The sequence below is a fragment of the Aquarana catesbeiana genome, linkage group LG11 (genome assembly GCF_042186555.1).
Source record: "Aquarana catesbeiana isolate 2022-GZ linkage group LG11, ASM4218655v1, whole genome shotgun sequence".
Taxonomy (NCBI): Eukaryota; Metazoa; Chordata; class Amphibia; order Anura; family Ranidae; genus Aquarana; species Aquarana catesbeiana.
In genome coordinates, this window is record NC_133334.1 from 49033945 (window position 1) to 49048782 (window position 14838).

Sequence of the window (14838 nt, forward strand, 5' to 3'; positions counted from 1 at the left end):
GTGAATACACCGCTCCTTCACCGCTCCAAAGAAGCGGCTGACAGGAGATTTTTTCTCGGGCTTTCACACTGAACAAACAGCGGAGGCTGTTTAGGGGCGGTTTGCAGGCGCTATTTTTAGCACAATAACGCCTGCAAACCGCCCCAGTGTGAAAGGGGTCTAAATATCTGATTTATTCGCCTGTATAGCTATGGGCATTGCTTTGGTAACTAAGGTAGAAACCCCTCTGGCATAAGAGGAGAAACTGGCATGGTAAGCCCCAGCAATATGGCAATATGGGCCCTCCTGAGAGAGAGAACCCTGGCACCCTGTAAGTGAGTCTCCTCCAACAGAATCGAACGCGGCTTATATTTCTTGATACAGTTAAAAACTAGGGAGCGTTTAAATTTGGAGTTGAGGCCTCTGACATTCCAGGACACCACTCTTATGCCGCGTACACACGGTCGGATTTTCCTACGGGAAATGTTGGATGTGAGCTTGTTGGAAAGTCCGACTGTGTAAACGCGGCATAAGATTAACTTCCATTGCTAATAATTCCAGCACAGCCTGAGAGCAGGTCACCCCCCCATTAATGTAGGGGAGGATACCAGGGTCCCAGGGCTTCCCTCCCACCAGGAGCCCACCGAAAACATGGGAGACATTCTGTAACATATCCAAAGATGAGATACACTTTCCCCATAAAGCCAAAATAATTTGAGTCCAGGTATAAAAATCTTGCCCATGAAAAACAAAAACACAAACACAGACATACCTACCCCCCCTCCCCCCACCCTGCACCCAGCCCCAACTTGCCAGGCACTTATATCCCATAACAGTCAACCAAAAAAAATGAGGTAAACGGATGAAGCAGGGGAAACTTCCCCACCATTAGAATACAATGATCAGTGTTTCCAGCTATAGCAAGTGGTAATGATTGTTGGGCAAAAACCCGACAGGCTGGTTGTACACAAGTCGATCGATAGATTGACTTTTGTACAACCAGCCCGCCCATACATGGATCAACATTTGACTGGTCCCTGCTGGACCAGAGGAATTTCAATCTATGTATGGCCCCGGCTTAAGTCCCCATTCACAACTGTGTGATTTGTCATTCTTTGGCCTTCACGTGACAATTCACAACAAGAGACATTGTAGGCCTTTACTCACTGCCGAGGTACCCGGAGTCCTGAAACACTGGAGACAAAACAAAGCATCTGCAAATAAATGTTTTGCTACCATGAGCATGTTTTAAGCCGGCCATAGACGTTTGAATCTTGGCCACTTCAGCAGGAACTGGCCGAGATTTGATCCATGTATGGGTAGGCTGAATGTACCCAAGTTGATCGATCGATCAACTTAGATACAACCAGCTTGTCAGATTTTACATGCAATTATTGCTAGCTGTGGTTATAACTGTGTTCTCGGGGACAGCTTTTCCCTGCAGGAAAGCTCATTGGCTCCACGGGATGGATTCCCCCATCAACACTGACTTTCCTGCAAGCTGTGGTCAGCCGCACCCCGCCCCCCCCCCCCCCCCCATACAGTCAGTCGATACGAGTCCTGCACTTACCCCATCTATGGCGCGGGCAGCAGCTTCCCCTGCATCTCGGCAATCTCGCCTTCCTCCTCTGCATTACGGCGGCCGTGCGTCTCCTCCCTCCCTCCTCCTAGGCCACTGGACTCGCTTCTCCTTTTGGCCAATCGGGAAAACGGGTCTCAGGACCAGCTTCCTTATTGGCCAGGAGGAGAATCAGTGTGACAATAGCGAATATTCATTCACTATTGTTACACAACTGGGTGGGCTCAGGTGCATCCCGAGCCCATCCTTTTTTGAAACCTATTAGAGCCTGTGGCTCTAATCACGTGCTTAACAAAAAAAAAAATTATTTGGAATACATGCGTCCCGTGCCCTGCATGTGGATTAGGGAGCCGGATGCATGGACAGAGAGGGGAGGGGGGCGGCGCCCGTGCGCCCTGCATGTGGATTAGGGGGCCGGATACATGGATGGGGAGGCGGCGCCTGTGCGCCCTGCATTACGGGCTACCACTGATAAGAGAGTCAATTCATCAAAGTAAAACATCAAATATGAGGAAAATACTGCAAAAAAAAAAAAAAAAAAAAAGGGAGAGAGAGAGAGAACTCATTAAAGCCAATTTACTAAGGACCCTTTCATACTGACGGACCGATCTGGTTTGCATGTCAGTTTTTTCTGTTGGAAAAACAATCCATCGCGCTCTATGGAGCGGCGGATGTCAACGGACATGTGTCTGCTGACACCCGCCGACATCCGATCTGCTAAAGACAGACAGATAGGGATCTTTTCCCTATCTGTCCGGGAGATCGGATCTGATGACAGTCAGATGGAAACGTACAGGTGGTCCATTCAACCGCCCATAGAGCACAGTGGGTGGACAGCGGATTGGACACAGACCTATCATCCACCTGCTCAGCGGGGATCAGGGGAGAGATCCATCTACAGATGGACTCCGTCAGTGTGAAAGGGGCCTAAAAAACACACACACATTCGTTATTTATAACCTGCCGGTAGGCAGTCGGTATTTTAGCGAAGTACAAAATAACAATAAGGGGATCTCTGCACTGGCCAGTCAATTTATAAGTATACAATGTATCATGTGTATGTGGAAAGGTTCTGCCCTGAGCTCAGGAATGAAAATAAATTGTAACATTTCATCCAGAGGGAGATTGTTCTGTGCATAAAAGCATGCTAGAAAGTTTTCACAGTTTCATAATATTGATGAGCATTTATTTACAGAACTTCTTCCTATGGTGTAATGTTAGCATGAAAAAAAAAAAAAATTGCAATAAACTGCCAAAAACAAAGCTAAATTTAAAGTGGTCCTAAAGGCAGAAAGTTTTTTAACATTAATGCATTAAAGTGTTACTAAACCCACAACAATAAAATCAATCTGTATATGCAGTAAAGCATGCTTGTTATTCTCACTGTGGAACCTAAGGGGTTAATCTTCTGCATTGTGCAAAAAGGCTGTTTTATCCTGTATCCTCTGATCCCCCCCTTCTTCCACAGTCCCCAATCTATCTGCTGATGCTGCAGAGGATAGGGGATACTAGAGAGTTTTTTTTTTTCCTTGGGAGAGTGCATGTGATCAGCACAGTGCCAATCAGCACTATCCAGACAGAGGGTCGGGGGTCCTGCAGTCCCATAGGGCAGTCAGAAGAGAATGAAAACTCCTCCTACAAGCTTTAACCAGGCACTGATAGAAGTCACAAGACTGCTATATAATGCTGATGAGAAATGGTATTTAGCAGTTTATATTTACTAAAATAATTGCATTTCCATGTTCTGTGTACTGTGGGAGGTCAGATATAGTGAATGCAGGGTTCTGGATTTAGTAACATTTTAAGGGGAAAAAAAACACCCTTCTTGATGCAATGCCCCCACCCCCCCCATACTTACCTGAGCTCCATCTCAATCCAGCGTGAGCAAAAGAGTAGTGGCTCTCTCTCTCATCATTGGCTCACACAGCAGTGGGAGCCAATGACAGGCAGTGAGCCAATAGAGAGAGTGAGGCCGTGCTGTGCCTCTGATGTCCTTTCACAGGAGCACGGCTCAGGATCGGGCCTGCTCGAGTGCCTCCAAAGCAAGAGGCTTGCTACTACTGGGGGCACTCAGCAGGGGGAAAGGAGCCAGGACTGCCGGTGGGGAACCCAAAAAGAAGGGGATCAGGGGTGCTCTGTGCAAAACCATTACACAGAATAGGCAAGTATAACATGTTTGTTGCTATTTTTTTTAAATGACAAACTTTAGAATCACTTTAAAGCGGAGTTCCACCCAAAAATGGAACTACCGCTTTAAGTGATGGTGACCCCTGACATGCCACATTTGGCATATAATTTTTTGGGGGGGGAGCAGATCCCCTCTTTTTAGAGGTATCCAGCTCCCACTTCTTCCCCTGGCTCCGCGGCGCCGGAAGGAATTTCACCTCTCCCTCCCTGCAATCTTCTGGGACACGTCACAAGTCATCAGAGTTCTCAGTGTTCCCCCTTACGTCAGAGTCCTCTCCATACTTCAGAGTTCTCAGTGTTCCCAGAGCATCCCTTATGTTAGAGTCCCCAGTGTCCTCCCTCACATCAGAGTCTGCAGAGTCCCCCCTTACAGTGAAAGGGAACTCTGCGAGCTCAGATGTAAAAGGGGAACTCTGCGGACTCTGATGTAAAGGGGGACCCTTGTTATTAACCTTATATGATTAGAAATGAGATATATATATATATATAGATATATAGATCTATACATATATCTATCTATCTATCTATCTATCTATCTATCTATCTATCTATCTATCTATCTATCTATCTATCTATCTATCTATCTATCTATATACACATATATAGAGATATAGATATATCGATATAGATATATATATAACATTTCTAATCATCAGGGGCGTAACTACCACCATAGCGAAGCATGCGGGCGCTATGGGGCCCGCAGCCAAGTGGGGCCCAGTGAGGATGAGAGCACCGCGTTGCCTGTGCCCAATACAGCCTCACCTGTGCAGAGGAAGAGGCAAGCCACCCGGATCAGCAGAGAGCTGACTTGCCCGATGTAAGAGCTTTCATTAGAACTTCCAGTGTTCCCGGGGCTCACGTCACATAGCTCCACCTCTTGGCCCGGAACCTTTGATAGACAGAACGCCAATCAAATGCGGGACGTGTGACATCATCAAAGGCGTCAGGCAAAGAGGTGGGGCTGATGATGATTCCCGGGAAGACGGGAAATTCAAATGAAAGCTATTATAGCGGGCAATCCGGGTGGCTTGCCTCTTCCTCTGCACAGGTGAGGCTGTATGGGGCACAGGCAGACCAGGCTGTATTGGGCAGGGCACAGGTCACACTGCATGGGGCACAGGTCACGCTGCATGGGGCACAGGTCACGCTGTATGGGGCACAGGTCACGCTGCATTGGGCACAGGTCACGCTGCATTGGGCACAGGTCACGCTGTATGGGGCACAGGTCACGCTGTATGGGGCACAGGTCATGCTGCATTGGGCACAGGTCATGCTGCATTGGGCACAGGTCACGCTGTATGGGGCACAGGTCACGCTGTATGGGGCACAGGTCACGCTGTATGGGGCACAGGTCACGCTGCATTGACACTAGGGCAGCTGTGGGGGGGGGGGGGCTGTTTGCAGGGGGCCCCCATACAACATTTTGCTATGGGGCCCTGCTATTTCTAGTTACGCCCCTGCTAATCATATTATATATATATATATATATATATATATATATATATATATATATATATATATATATATATATATATATATATATATATATATATATATATATATACACTGTGTATATATAGTTTAAACTATTAAAAAAAAAATTGCTATATGCACCGCTAAAGTGTTCGGGTGTGACCTGAAGGAATGGTGGCAACCCTGGACAGGACAGAGTGATGTCTGTGTACATTCCCGGCCCTCAGAGCCTGTACTCACCCCCAGCCTGTGACATACCTGCCAACTTTTTGAGATGGGATGGAGGGACACTTATTAGCAAAAATATGTAGTCAAAGGACACACCCCCTGCCACATCCCCATAAAGGAGAATTTTACAAAAAAAAAAAAAAAAGGTTAGTTAAACCCACAAGTGCTTTTTTTTTTTACCACTACTATTCCTTTAGACTGGCTTTTGAAACTTGCAAATGTAGCAATTTAGAAATTGGATGAAAGGTTTAGCCCTGCGAAACACTTTTTGAAAGATAAAAACTGATAAATGTTGCAGTTTATATATAACTATATGGATCGGACCAAAATGAGGGACAAATGAGGGGGAAAGAGGGACAGAGGGACATTGCTCCAAATCAGGGACAGTCCCTCGAAATCAGGGACAGTTGGGAGCTATGCTGTGATGATGATCATTGGTGGGTGATGAGCCTATTGCATTAGGGTGTGCACCCCAGAGCACAAACACACATGGGTGTATATCTGCGGAGCAGTGGATGGTGTCAGCAGAGCTGAGATTGGTGTCAGGAAGGCAGTGAATGGTGTCAGTAGTTTTCATTTAAATTTTTTTTTTTTTTTTTTACAATTTTAATTTTATTAATAATTTTTCTTGAATATTATTATTATTATTATTTTATTTTTTTACAATTTCTTTAGGAGCCTTTTAAGGGGGGGGGGAGGCGCTTTGGTGAAATATTAAGGGTCTAAACAGAGAGAAAGAGAGAAAGGGACTGAGAACAGAGCTTCCCCATTCCCTTTCTCTGCCGCCTCAGCTGCACTTGATACTGAACGAATGGGAGGTGCTCTTTGCTCAGCAGCTTCCTGTTCATTCACAAATTAAAGCATAGTTAACATAGTTTACTATGCTTCAGTTAAGAATGAACACAGGAGCGATATATTCATTCATCCATCCTGAAACATCTCCCACAGCAGTCAGCGGGAGAGGAGAGGAGGGAAGCTGGCAGCACTGCAGGGAGGGCAGTGGGGGATGCCAGGAAGCAGGGGGAATTGGCACCGCTTAGGGTGATTAGGGTGTGCCCAGGCACACCCAGCACACCCTGTGCGCACACCCATGATGATCATGGTCCTATTAGAGAGGCTGAAGAAGCCATGGTAGCAGCTTCAGACCCGCCGCCTACCTGTCTGACAGTGGCAGGAACAGTGGTGGGTGTCTGGAGAAGAGTAGGGTCTTCTCGGCCTGTGTATTTTTTGCATGGTAGCTCCCCTTCTTTCGGCCTATGAGCTGACACTTCTCCTGTGCTGGTCCTCGACAAGTCCTAATGGCCACCCGGTCCCAGTGGTGATGTGATGCTCAGGTACAACTGTTCCATTCTCATTACCTTCTTCATTGGTCTGGTGGTCCCTTGGAGAATGAGGTGCCGCTGTACGGTAGACATCTTGACCACTCTGTACCGCAATGCTTTATTCCTCCCAGGATACAAAATGGCGGTCCTGATGCTGCTCCGGCCACAGGTCCTGGTCTGCCTACAGGTAGATGAAGACTTCCTGAGGGACCTCAGGTGGGCTACTACTCAGTATACAGGGTAGCCCTGGAACTTCAGGAACAAGAGGCAAAATACATTCACAGGGCTCACAGATAGAAATGATAAGGCAGCCGTCACCAGTGAACAATTAAAAGATAAAATGACTGAGCCAGTCCTTCCTCCAGGGGAATTAGTTGTTTCCGAAAAGGAAGGCTGAACATAATCCAGAGGTGAGTCCAGCTGACAGACCTGAGGTAAATGCTGACTCCGCCCAGTGACAAACAAAGATATACTAGTAAGAGGTTACTCATTGGCTAGATGTTTCCCGCCAAAAGATTTGTCACCAATCCGGCTCTCAGCAGCTGTGGTAAATCTTCCTAGCAACAGCAGACAGCTTGTCACCTGAAACACAAAACAGAAAGAACCAGCAAAGTAGCCATAGAGAGACATGTACCATACTTATTAAGGGTCCTTTCACACTAAGGCCCCTTTCACACTGGGGTGGTGGGGGCGTCGGCGGTACAACAGCGCTATTTTTAGCGCTGCTGTACCGTCGTTCTTGCAGCGGTATTCAGCCGCTAGCGGTGCGGTTTTAACCCCCGCTGGCGGCCGAAAAAGGGTTAAAATCCCTCGTACAGCGCGGCTATAGCCGCGGTATTGCCGCGGTATAGCCGCGCTGTCCCATTGATTTCAATAGGCAGGAGCGGTGAAGGAGCGGTGAATACACCGCTCCTTCACCGCTCCAAAAAAGCGGTTTGCAGGACTTTTTTTACCGTCCTGCCTGCGCACCGCTTCAGTGTGAAAGCCCTCGGGCTTTCACACTGAACAAACAGCGGAGGCTGTTTAGGGGCGGTTTGCAGGCGGTATTTTTAGCGCAATACCGCCTGAAAACCGCTCCAGTGTGAAAGGGGTCTTATAATAGCGCCTGCAAACCGACCCGAAAGTGCCGCTGCTTTCATTCCAGTGTGAAAGCCCCGAGGGCTTTCACACTGGTGCGGTGCGCTGGCAGGACGGTAAAAAAAGTCCTGCTAGCAGCATCTTCGGAGCGGTGAAGGAGCGGAGTGTATACCGCTCCTTCACCGCTCCTGCCCATTGAAATCAATGGGACGGCGTGACTATACCGCCGGCAAAGCGCCTCTGCAGAGGCACTTTGCGGTGGTTTTTAACCATTTCTCGGCCGCTAGCGGCCGCATATCGACAGTAAAGCGCCGCTTACAATAGCGGTGCTTTACTGCCGACGCCTGCCCCTGTGTGAAAGGGCCCTTAGTGCAAGGGCTTGTTCACACTTGACTACATTTCTGCATTAACAAATGCTCCTATAGCGTTAATATGGGCGTTAGACCCGCATTAATGAGCTTCAGTATGGGTGTTAAGCAGGCCATACATGGTCGAATTTCGAACAAATTTTCTTTTCAAAATCAGAAAGTTCGTTTTTTTTGTGATCCGATGGTGCCACCATTGATTTTCGAAAATTCGGCCGACCAAGCCTTCAATTTCACCTCATGTTGCTACAGAAAAGAATTTTCGTGGGCAGGAATCTTCTTTTCTCTCCGTAAATGTTCTTTACTTATTACATTTCTCGCATGATTCTCCCATCATTGATTAGAAAATCGTTCGTTTTTCAAAAATTTTCCAACATGTCCGATTCCTCAAATTTGATTGCCGCACGAAAATCGGCCGTTGTTGCAGCCCACTAATGGTGCGAAATTCGTACGAAAATTCTTTGATATGATTTTCGAAAGAAAATTCTTTCGAAATTCAAACTGTATATGGCCAGCATTAGACTGGCATTTTACAAGCGTTAATAACAAGTTAAAAATGCTCCCCAAACGCCCTGTGGGTAGTTTTGAAGCGTTTGACGAGCGGTAAGGCGCATTAAAACCGTTCAACAAACGCTTATTCGATTACAGAAAATAAACTAATCTTAACGCACCGCAACCACACCACAACTGCCTGCCAGAGCGTTCGCGATGCGTTACCATAGGCTTGAATGGGAGGCGTTGAAAGGCTTCAAATGCCTCCTGACTTGACATGAAGCTTCAATTTTGAAGCGACGCAACACTAAGACCCCTTTCACACTGGGGCGGTGCGGGCGCTAGCAGTAAAGCGCCACTAGTTTTAGCGGCAACCCCCGAAGGGGTTAAAAGGGCCCGGTTAGCACTGCTTTCCAGGCGCTTTCAAAAGAACAGTGTAAAAATAAAAAATAAACGGTAAAATAAATTAAAAAAAAAATTAAACGCTCCCCGTCCCGACGCGCTCGAGTGCAGAAGTTAACGCATACATGTTCAAATCACGCATGTGAGGTATCGCTGCGATCGGTAGAACAAGAGCAATAATTCTAGCCCTAGACCTCCTCTGTGACTCAAAACATGCAATCTGTAGAATTTTTTTAAACGTCGCCTATGGAGATTTTTTAAGGGTAAAAGTTTGTCGCCATTCCACGAGCGGGCGCAATTTTGAAGCGTGACATGTTGGGTATCAATTTACTCGGCAAAACATTATCTTTCACAATATAACAATAAAAAAAAAGGGGCTAACTTTACTGTTGTCTTATTTTTTAATTGTTTCCATTAAAAAGTGCGCTTGTAAGACCGCTGCACAAATACGGTGTGACAGAAAGTATTGCAACAACCGCCATTTTATTCTCTAGGGGTGTTAGGAAAAAAAATGTATAATGTTTGGGGGTTCTAAGTAATTTTCTAGCAAAAAAAAAATACTGTTTTAAACTTGTAAACAACAAATCTCAGAAAGTGACTCGGTCCTTTAATGCATCTTTTTATTTGAGCGGCGGGAAAGCAGCTGTAAACTGAACTAAAGATGGATGTGCAAAAAAATGGAACGTAAATCCATATTCATCTTTTTTTTTTTTCTTTGCAAAAACGTGACTGAACGTGACCGGTGTGAAAAAAAAAAAAGACAACGCTACAGAAATGTTTTTTTTTTGCTTTTTCTTTTACATTCAGTCATTCTGAGCTGAGTGCAGTGCCACAAAGCTGTCAACAGGTGTCTCCCCCTGACCCTCTCTGTGCCTCCCTGTGAGCAGGCACTGCTGTGGCCACCTATGTGCGGGGTCCTGGCAGGGGACACAGTGCCTGCTCACACACTTCCTGGTGGGGAAGAGTCATGTTATTGTGAGCTGGGAAGTGACAGTCTATGGCAGGAAATGTGTATGTATGGCTGACAGGAAGGAAAGGCTGCAATCACTGGGCTTTCTAAGCATTGTATTTTTCTGCCTGTCATTGTGTGCTGCTGGCCTTGCCTGATGACTGCTGGACCCAGACAGGAGTGAGCTGGCTTGCTGTGTGATCTGCAACAGGTGAAAGTCTGTCCTCAGATCTGATCCCTGGGCTCATGGATCCTCTGCCAGGGCTGTCGCTGCGGCTTTCAGAGCGTGTAGGCTGGTGAGATCTGTGGGTGCGATCGCTGTTGCTGCTGCTGTGTTTTGTACGGTTATTGATTGTGCGATTGGAGGGTGTGAAATCGTACAGCCTAGCTTCTATTCTGTGTTCCCAAAAGAAAAAAAAGATAGTCTTTGCTTGGCAACCTGTCTGTGGGTGAGGAGAGGACGTCTGCTATAGAAAATTAGAGATCTGTCGCATGTCGGATCGCATTGCCGCCGGTGGCAATTGCAAAAAAAAAAGTAATTTTGATTTCCAGAAAGCAATACTTTTTGAAATATAAGCATCCTAGCCGGGCGGAGGTCTGAGTGTGACCAGGGGTACCCAGCATAAAAAAATTGGAGATTTGGCGGTCGTTGTGTTTTTTTTTTTTAGTTAGATCACACAGTACCTGGTATCAACGGTTTGCAAAGCGGCGGTCTTTCGGAGGTTGGCTCGTATAGCGAAGTCATTGTGGTCGGTAAGTGTTTGCCAATTAAATGGTTTCAATTTTCCCTAAAAGCAATAAGTGTAATTAAGCAGCCTCAAAAAAATGAGATATTTGTCAGTCTTTCATTAGGTAGATCACATTTGTGGTCGGTGGCATTTGGTCTTTCAGGAGTTAGCTCACATAGAAAACTCATTGTGGTCGGTAGGCATTGCAAATCATTTCATTGATCATTAAACTGATTTTCCTAAAAGCAATAATTGTAATTTAGGCCAGGTGGAGGTCGGAGGTGCGAGGTGCCTAGCATCAAAAATTTGAGCATCTCCCATTAGTGCGATCGGCGATGAATTCATAGTATCCAGATGAATGATGTAGAGGGCTCTGACTAATACGTGTCTGTGCCCCTTGTTTGCTAACAGAGAAAGTCGGTGGTTGTCCACGTGTATGTAGGATCACTCCGCCATGTCAGTTCAGGACATGCTCTTTGTAAAGTGTTTGTCATCTTGGTAGGATCCTCCTGTGGGTGTGCAGAGTAGTTTATGGTTTGACTATACTGCCGGTGATGTTTGCATAGTGTTTGCAATGTTTGCAGTCTCGTGTATCTTGTTCGCACCTCCAGTGGTATATGCAGAGCGCAGAGGGAAGGCTGAGCTGTGGGTCCTTTCCTTTGGGAAGATGGCTTGAGGAAGCCCCGGGCTGCCTGGATATAAGGGGGCAGGTGACAGGGGATGGACGGCGAAGCGGAACTTGCCAACACCAGCTCGGCGGCCTCCAGTGCCTCAGACCAGACCCCCGAACCTGACCGATCTGTCATCGCCCGGAGACACAGCGTCAAGACCTTCAGCGGGCTCCGCTTTTTCAGACGCAGGTGAGAAGATGGAAACTTACATATCTGATACTTAAGGTGTATGTGAAGTCAACCTTTTGTTTTTTTTAATTTTTAATGAGGTTAAGCCTTCGATACATGGCTCACATTTCAATGGATTGCTGCTAATTTGGCCAAGATATGTTTAGATAATGGCCCTGCTCACACCGTCCGGTTTGACAAAAGTCACTTTTTCAATCGACTTTTCATGAAGGAACTGGGTAGAAAATTGGCACCCAAACAGTAATTGCATCCATTTTGATGCAGTCACTGTTTGGGGATTCAATCGCTGCGGATGCTGTGGTTGTCTGAATACAATGTCCGGCAGGGGAGATCCTTTCATCCATCACATTTCGCCTAGGTTCACGTATGTGCGTTCTCAGACCTCGCATGTAATTCGCACCCGCACCGAAGGGGGCCGATCGCATGCGATGTCTGTGCAGTGCAAGTTCAGCCATACAGTTGTATGGCTGAACTCGCATTGGATTCGCACAAAAAAAAAAAAGCAGGGACTTTTTTTTTTCTCTGCACTAGAATCGGATTGCATGGGCATTCTCACCCATGCGATCTGATTCATGTGCGAGTTCACAGTTTGCACTGCGATCTGTGAACCGATCTGGGGGTGTCATTAACAATGTATTGGCACCCGCAGCGGTTCGCAGAGGGCAGTGTGAACTGCCTGCAGGTGAAATGTGATGCGGGAACCAGCGCTGTAATCGTGCTGGTTCCCGCATCGCACATATGTTAACTTAGGCTTGGAATGGAGGAGTCTGTAACCCTAGGTTCACATATCCGCAATTTTTGCATGCTACGTTTGCGTGGGCATGGCAGCTCATTCATTGCTTGCGTTTCTGTAAAAAATAAAAAAAAATAAAAAAAAGGTGCACCTTTTAAAAAATGCAGCCCGCATGGAATGGTTGCGGCACATGCACTGCAATTTTTACATGCATGGGGGTGCTATTCAGAATGAATGACAGCCCCACGTATTTCCACAGAGCAGTGCGTTTTTACAGCGAGTGCGCAACCACCCGCAGAGATGTGAACATAGGGTTAGAGAGAATGAGTGAAATCAATACATGTATGACTCCCCCTAGAACCCTTATCAGATTTTCACTGCTGTCTGTGTCCCCGCTGGGGAGATTCAACCTCACTATTAGGCCTGGTGACCACTGCCTCCAGTAATGAAGGTACGTTAATAGAAAAGCCAACATTTTAAGTTGTCATTGGAACAGGAGGTGAGGGGGAATCCCAGTGGAGATATATCTGTTATAGTGACAGCTATGAATGGTTATCCCCTTGCTTTGGTGAGATCTTCTGTAATGTCCTGCTGTGTCTCAGGGACAGGAATGAAAGGGATTCATTGATTGGTCATATAGTGCTGTGGAAGGGATTCCCTTTCACATGAGAAGTCTGATTGGGCCCTCCATTCTCCTCTATAGAGCACTGGATGTAAACAGACTTCAGTCCATTTGCACTCGGCTACCTCTGGGTCCGATCCAATCTAGCAAAAAAAAAAAAATGGAAGGGGATCTGTTCCCATCTGGCTGGCCAGATTGGATCAGAGGGCAGTAGTTAGGTGTAAATGGACAGCTGATCTGTTTACATCTAGCTGTCTATAGAACAGAGCGGGTTGTGTCTGTGTCTGCTCTGCATAAGCGGGCACGGACCTGTCCTCTAGCCACTCCGCTCAGCAGAGGGAGTCAGCGGACGGATCACCTGCTGAGCAAAAGTGAATGTGGCCCGTTTTTTTTCAATTTGGATAGAGTAGAAGAGGGTTAAACAGCTGTCCGTTTTTTTTATGCTAACTTATTAGGGAGATTTAGCCTCACTTCCTGTCCTGGCGAGTCAGAAAAAAAATTAGAAGATATCTTATCAATGTAAGGGACGTCTCCTATTTGTTGCTGTTGTTTGTATCTCCATTAGTGAGATTCACTCTCTCTAATATAAATGATCGCCAATGTCACCGGGAACGAACGTGAGGGGTAAATCAAAAATTTTGAGTTGCCACCCGTACAGGAATAGAGGGGAAATATTCCAATGGAGACACTCATTTCAGTGACAACTGTCTCACTTTGGAGAGATTTCCACTCATATCCTGTTGTGTCTACAGGACAGGAAGTGAAGGCAAGTCTCCCTAATGAAACACAGATGGCAAAAAAAACCAAGAGGGGTTTTAACCTTTTCCTTACTCCAAAATAGAATCACTTTTAATCTGTGAAATCTAAGATTGCAGTGTTATATTGCTGACTGGAACACTAAAGAATTAATAATGATAAAAAATACCTGCCGTTGTGGAAATTCTGCCTTTTTAGTGCTCAGTCTTGCATTTATAGCAGAGAGATGTGTAGGATTGCTCATAAAGGCGACCTGTTATTAGAGAAACAGAAGAGGCTGCCATTGCTGAAAATGCCATTTAGCTGTCATTCTAACCTTCTGCCTTTTAATAGGGTCACACGTCAGGAACGAGTATGCAGGTGATCTGTTTACTTGTTCCATGTCAGGGATAAAGAAACTACTGGGGCCAGAGGATCACTATAACAGCCAGGCAACTAGAATTTTCAGAAGAAGGTTGGCAATGACAGTCTGCATATTCATCTCTTTTAAAAGTATCAGGACAGAAGCATGGCAGTTGCTAATGCTGGCTTATTTATGAAATGCATGCATGATTACTAAACCGGAACAGACATGGACATGGTAGACATCGGGGCACCAGACGTACGTGTGCTGGTTCTGGGTCAGTATCTCACTAAATATTGAAACCAGGATGACGATGACAGTCATGGAACGTTCAAAAATAAGCTATAGCATCTTTTATGATAGGTTTCTATTAAGCTGGCCATATAAGCACCAATCTGATTAAAGAATCTGTGTAAAATCACCTGTAGATTTATCAAATTATGCCATGTGAGGGCCTGCTTAAAGCTGGATTTAAAGAGGAACTTTAGTCGCTTTATCTTTTGCAACGCAACACCACCCCCCCCCCCCCCCCCCCCCCGCCATCCATGTTAAGCCAGCCTTGAATCTTGGCTGGTTCAGCAGGGACCAGCCGAGATTCAGGCCATCTATGGGCAGGCTGGTTGTACCCAAGTTGTTCCATTAATCAGCTTCGGTATAACCATCCTGTGTTTTTTTTTTTTTTTTTAATGCGATTACTGACGATGACTATAGCCGCTAGCATTAATCATTGTGTTCTGCTG

General features: G+C 46.1%; 1 protein-coding gene across 3 annotated transcripts in view; it reads left to right on the forward strand.

Annotated features, from left to right (window-relative positions):
• The window catches only part of DGKZ (diacylglycerol kinase zeta), a 337944-nt gene that overhangs the window by 81458 nt on the left and 241648 nt on the right, over positions 1-14838 (forward strand). The window contains exon 1 of one of the 3 annotated variants that reach the window (XM_073604285.1): positions 9993-11644. The exons of the other annotated variants lie outside the window; for them this stretch is intronic. Coding sequence (XP_073460386.1) covers positions 11505-11644 — 140 coding nt within the window. The 5' untranslated portion in view covers positions 9993-11504. Of the gene's footprint in view, positions 1-9992; positions 11645-14838 lie in introns of those variants that run through there. 3 annotated transcript variants of the gene reach the window in all.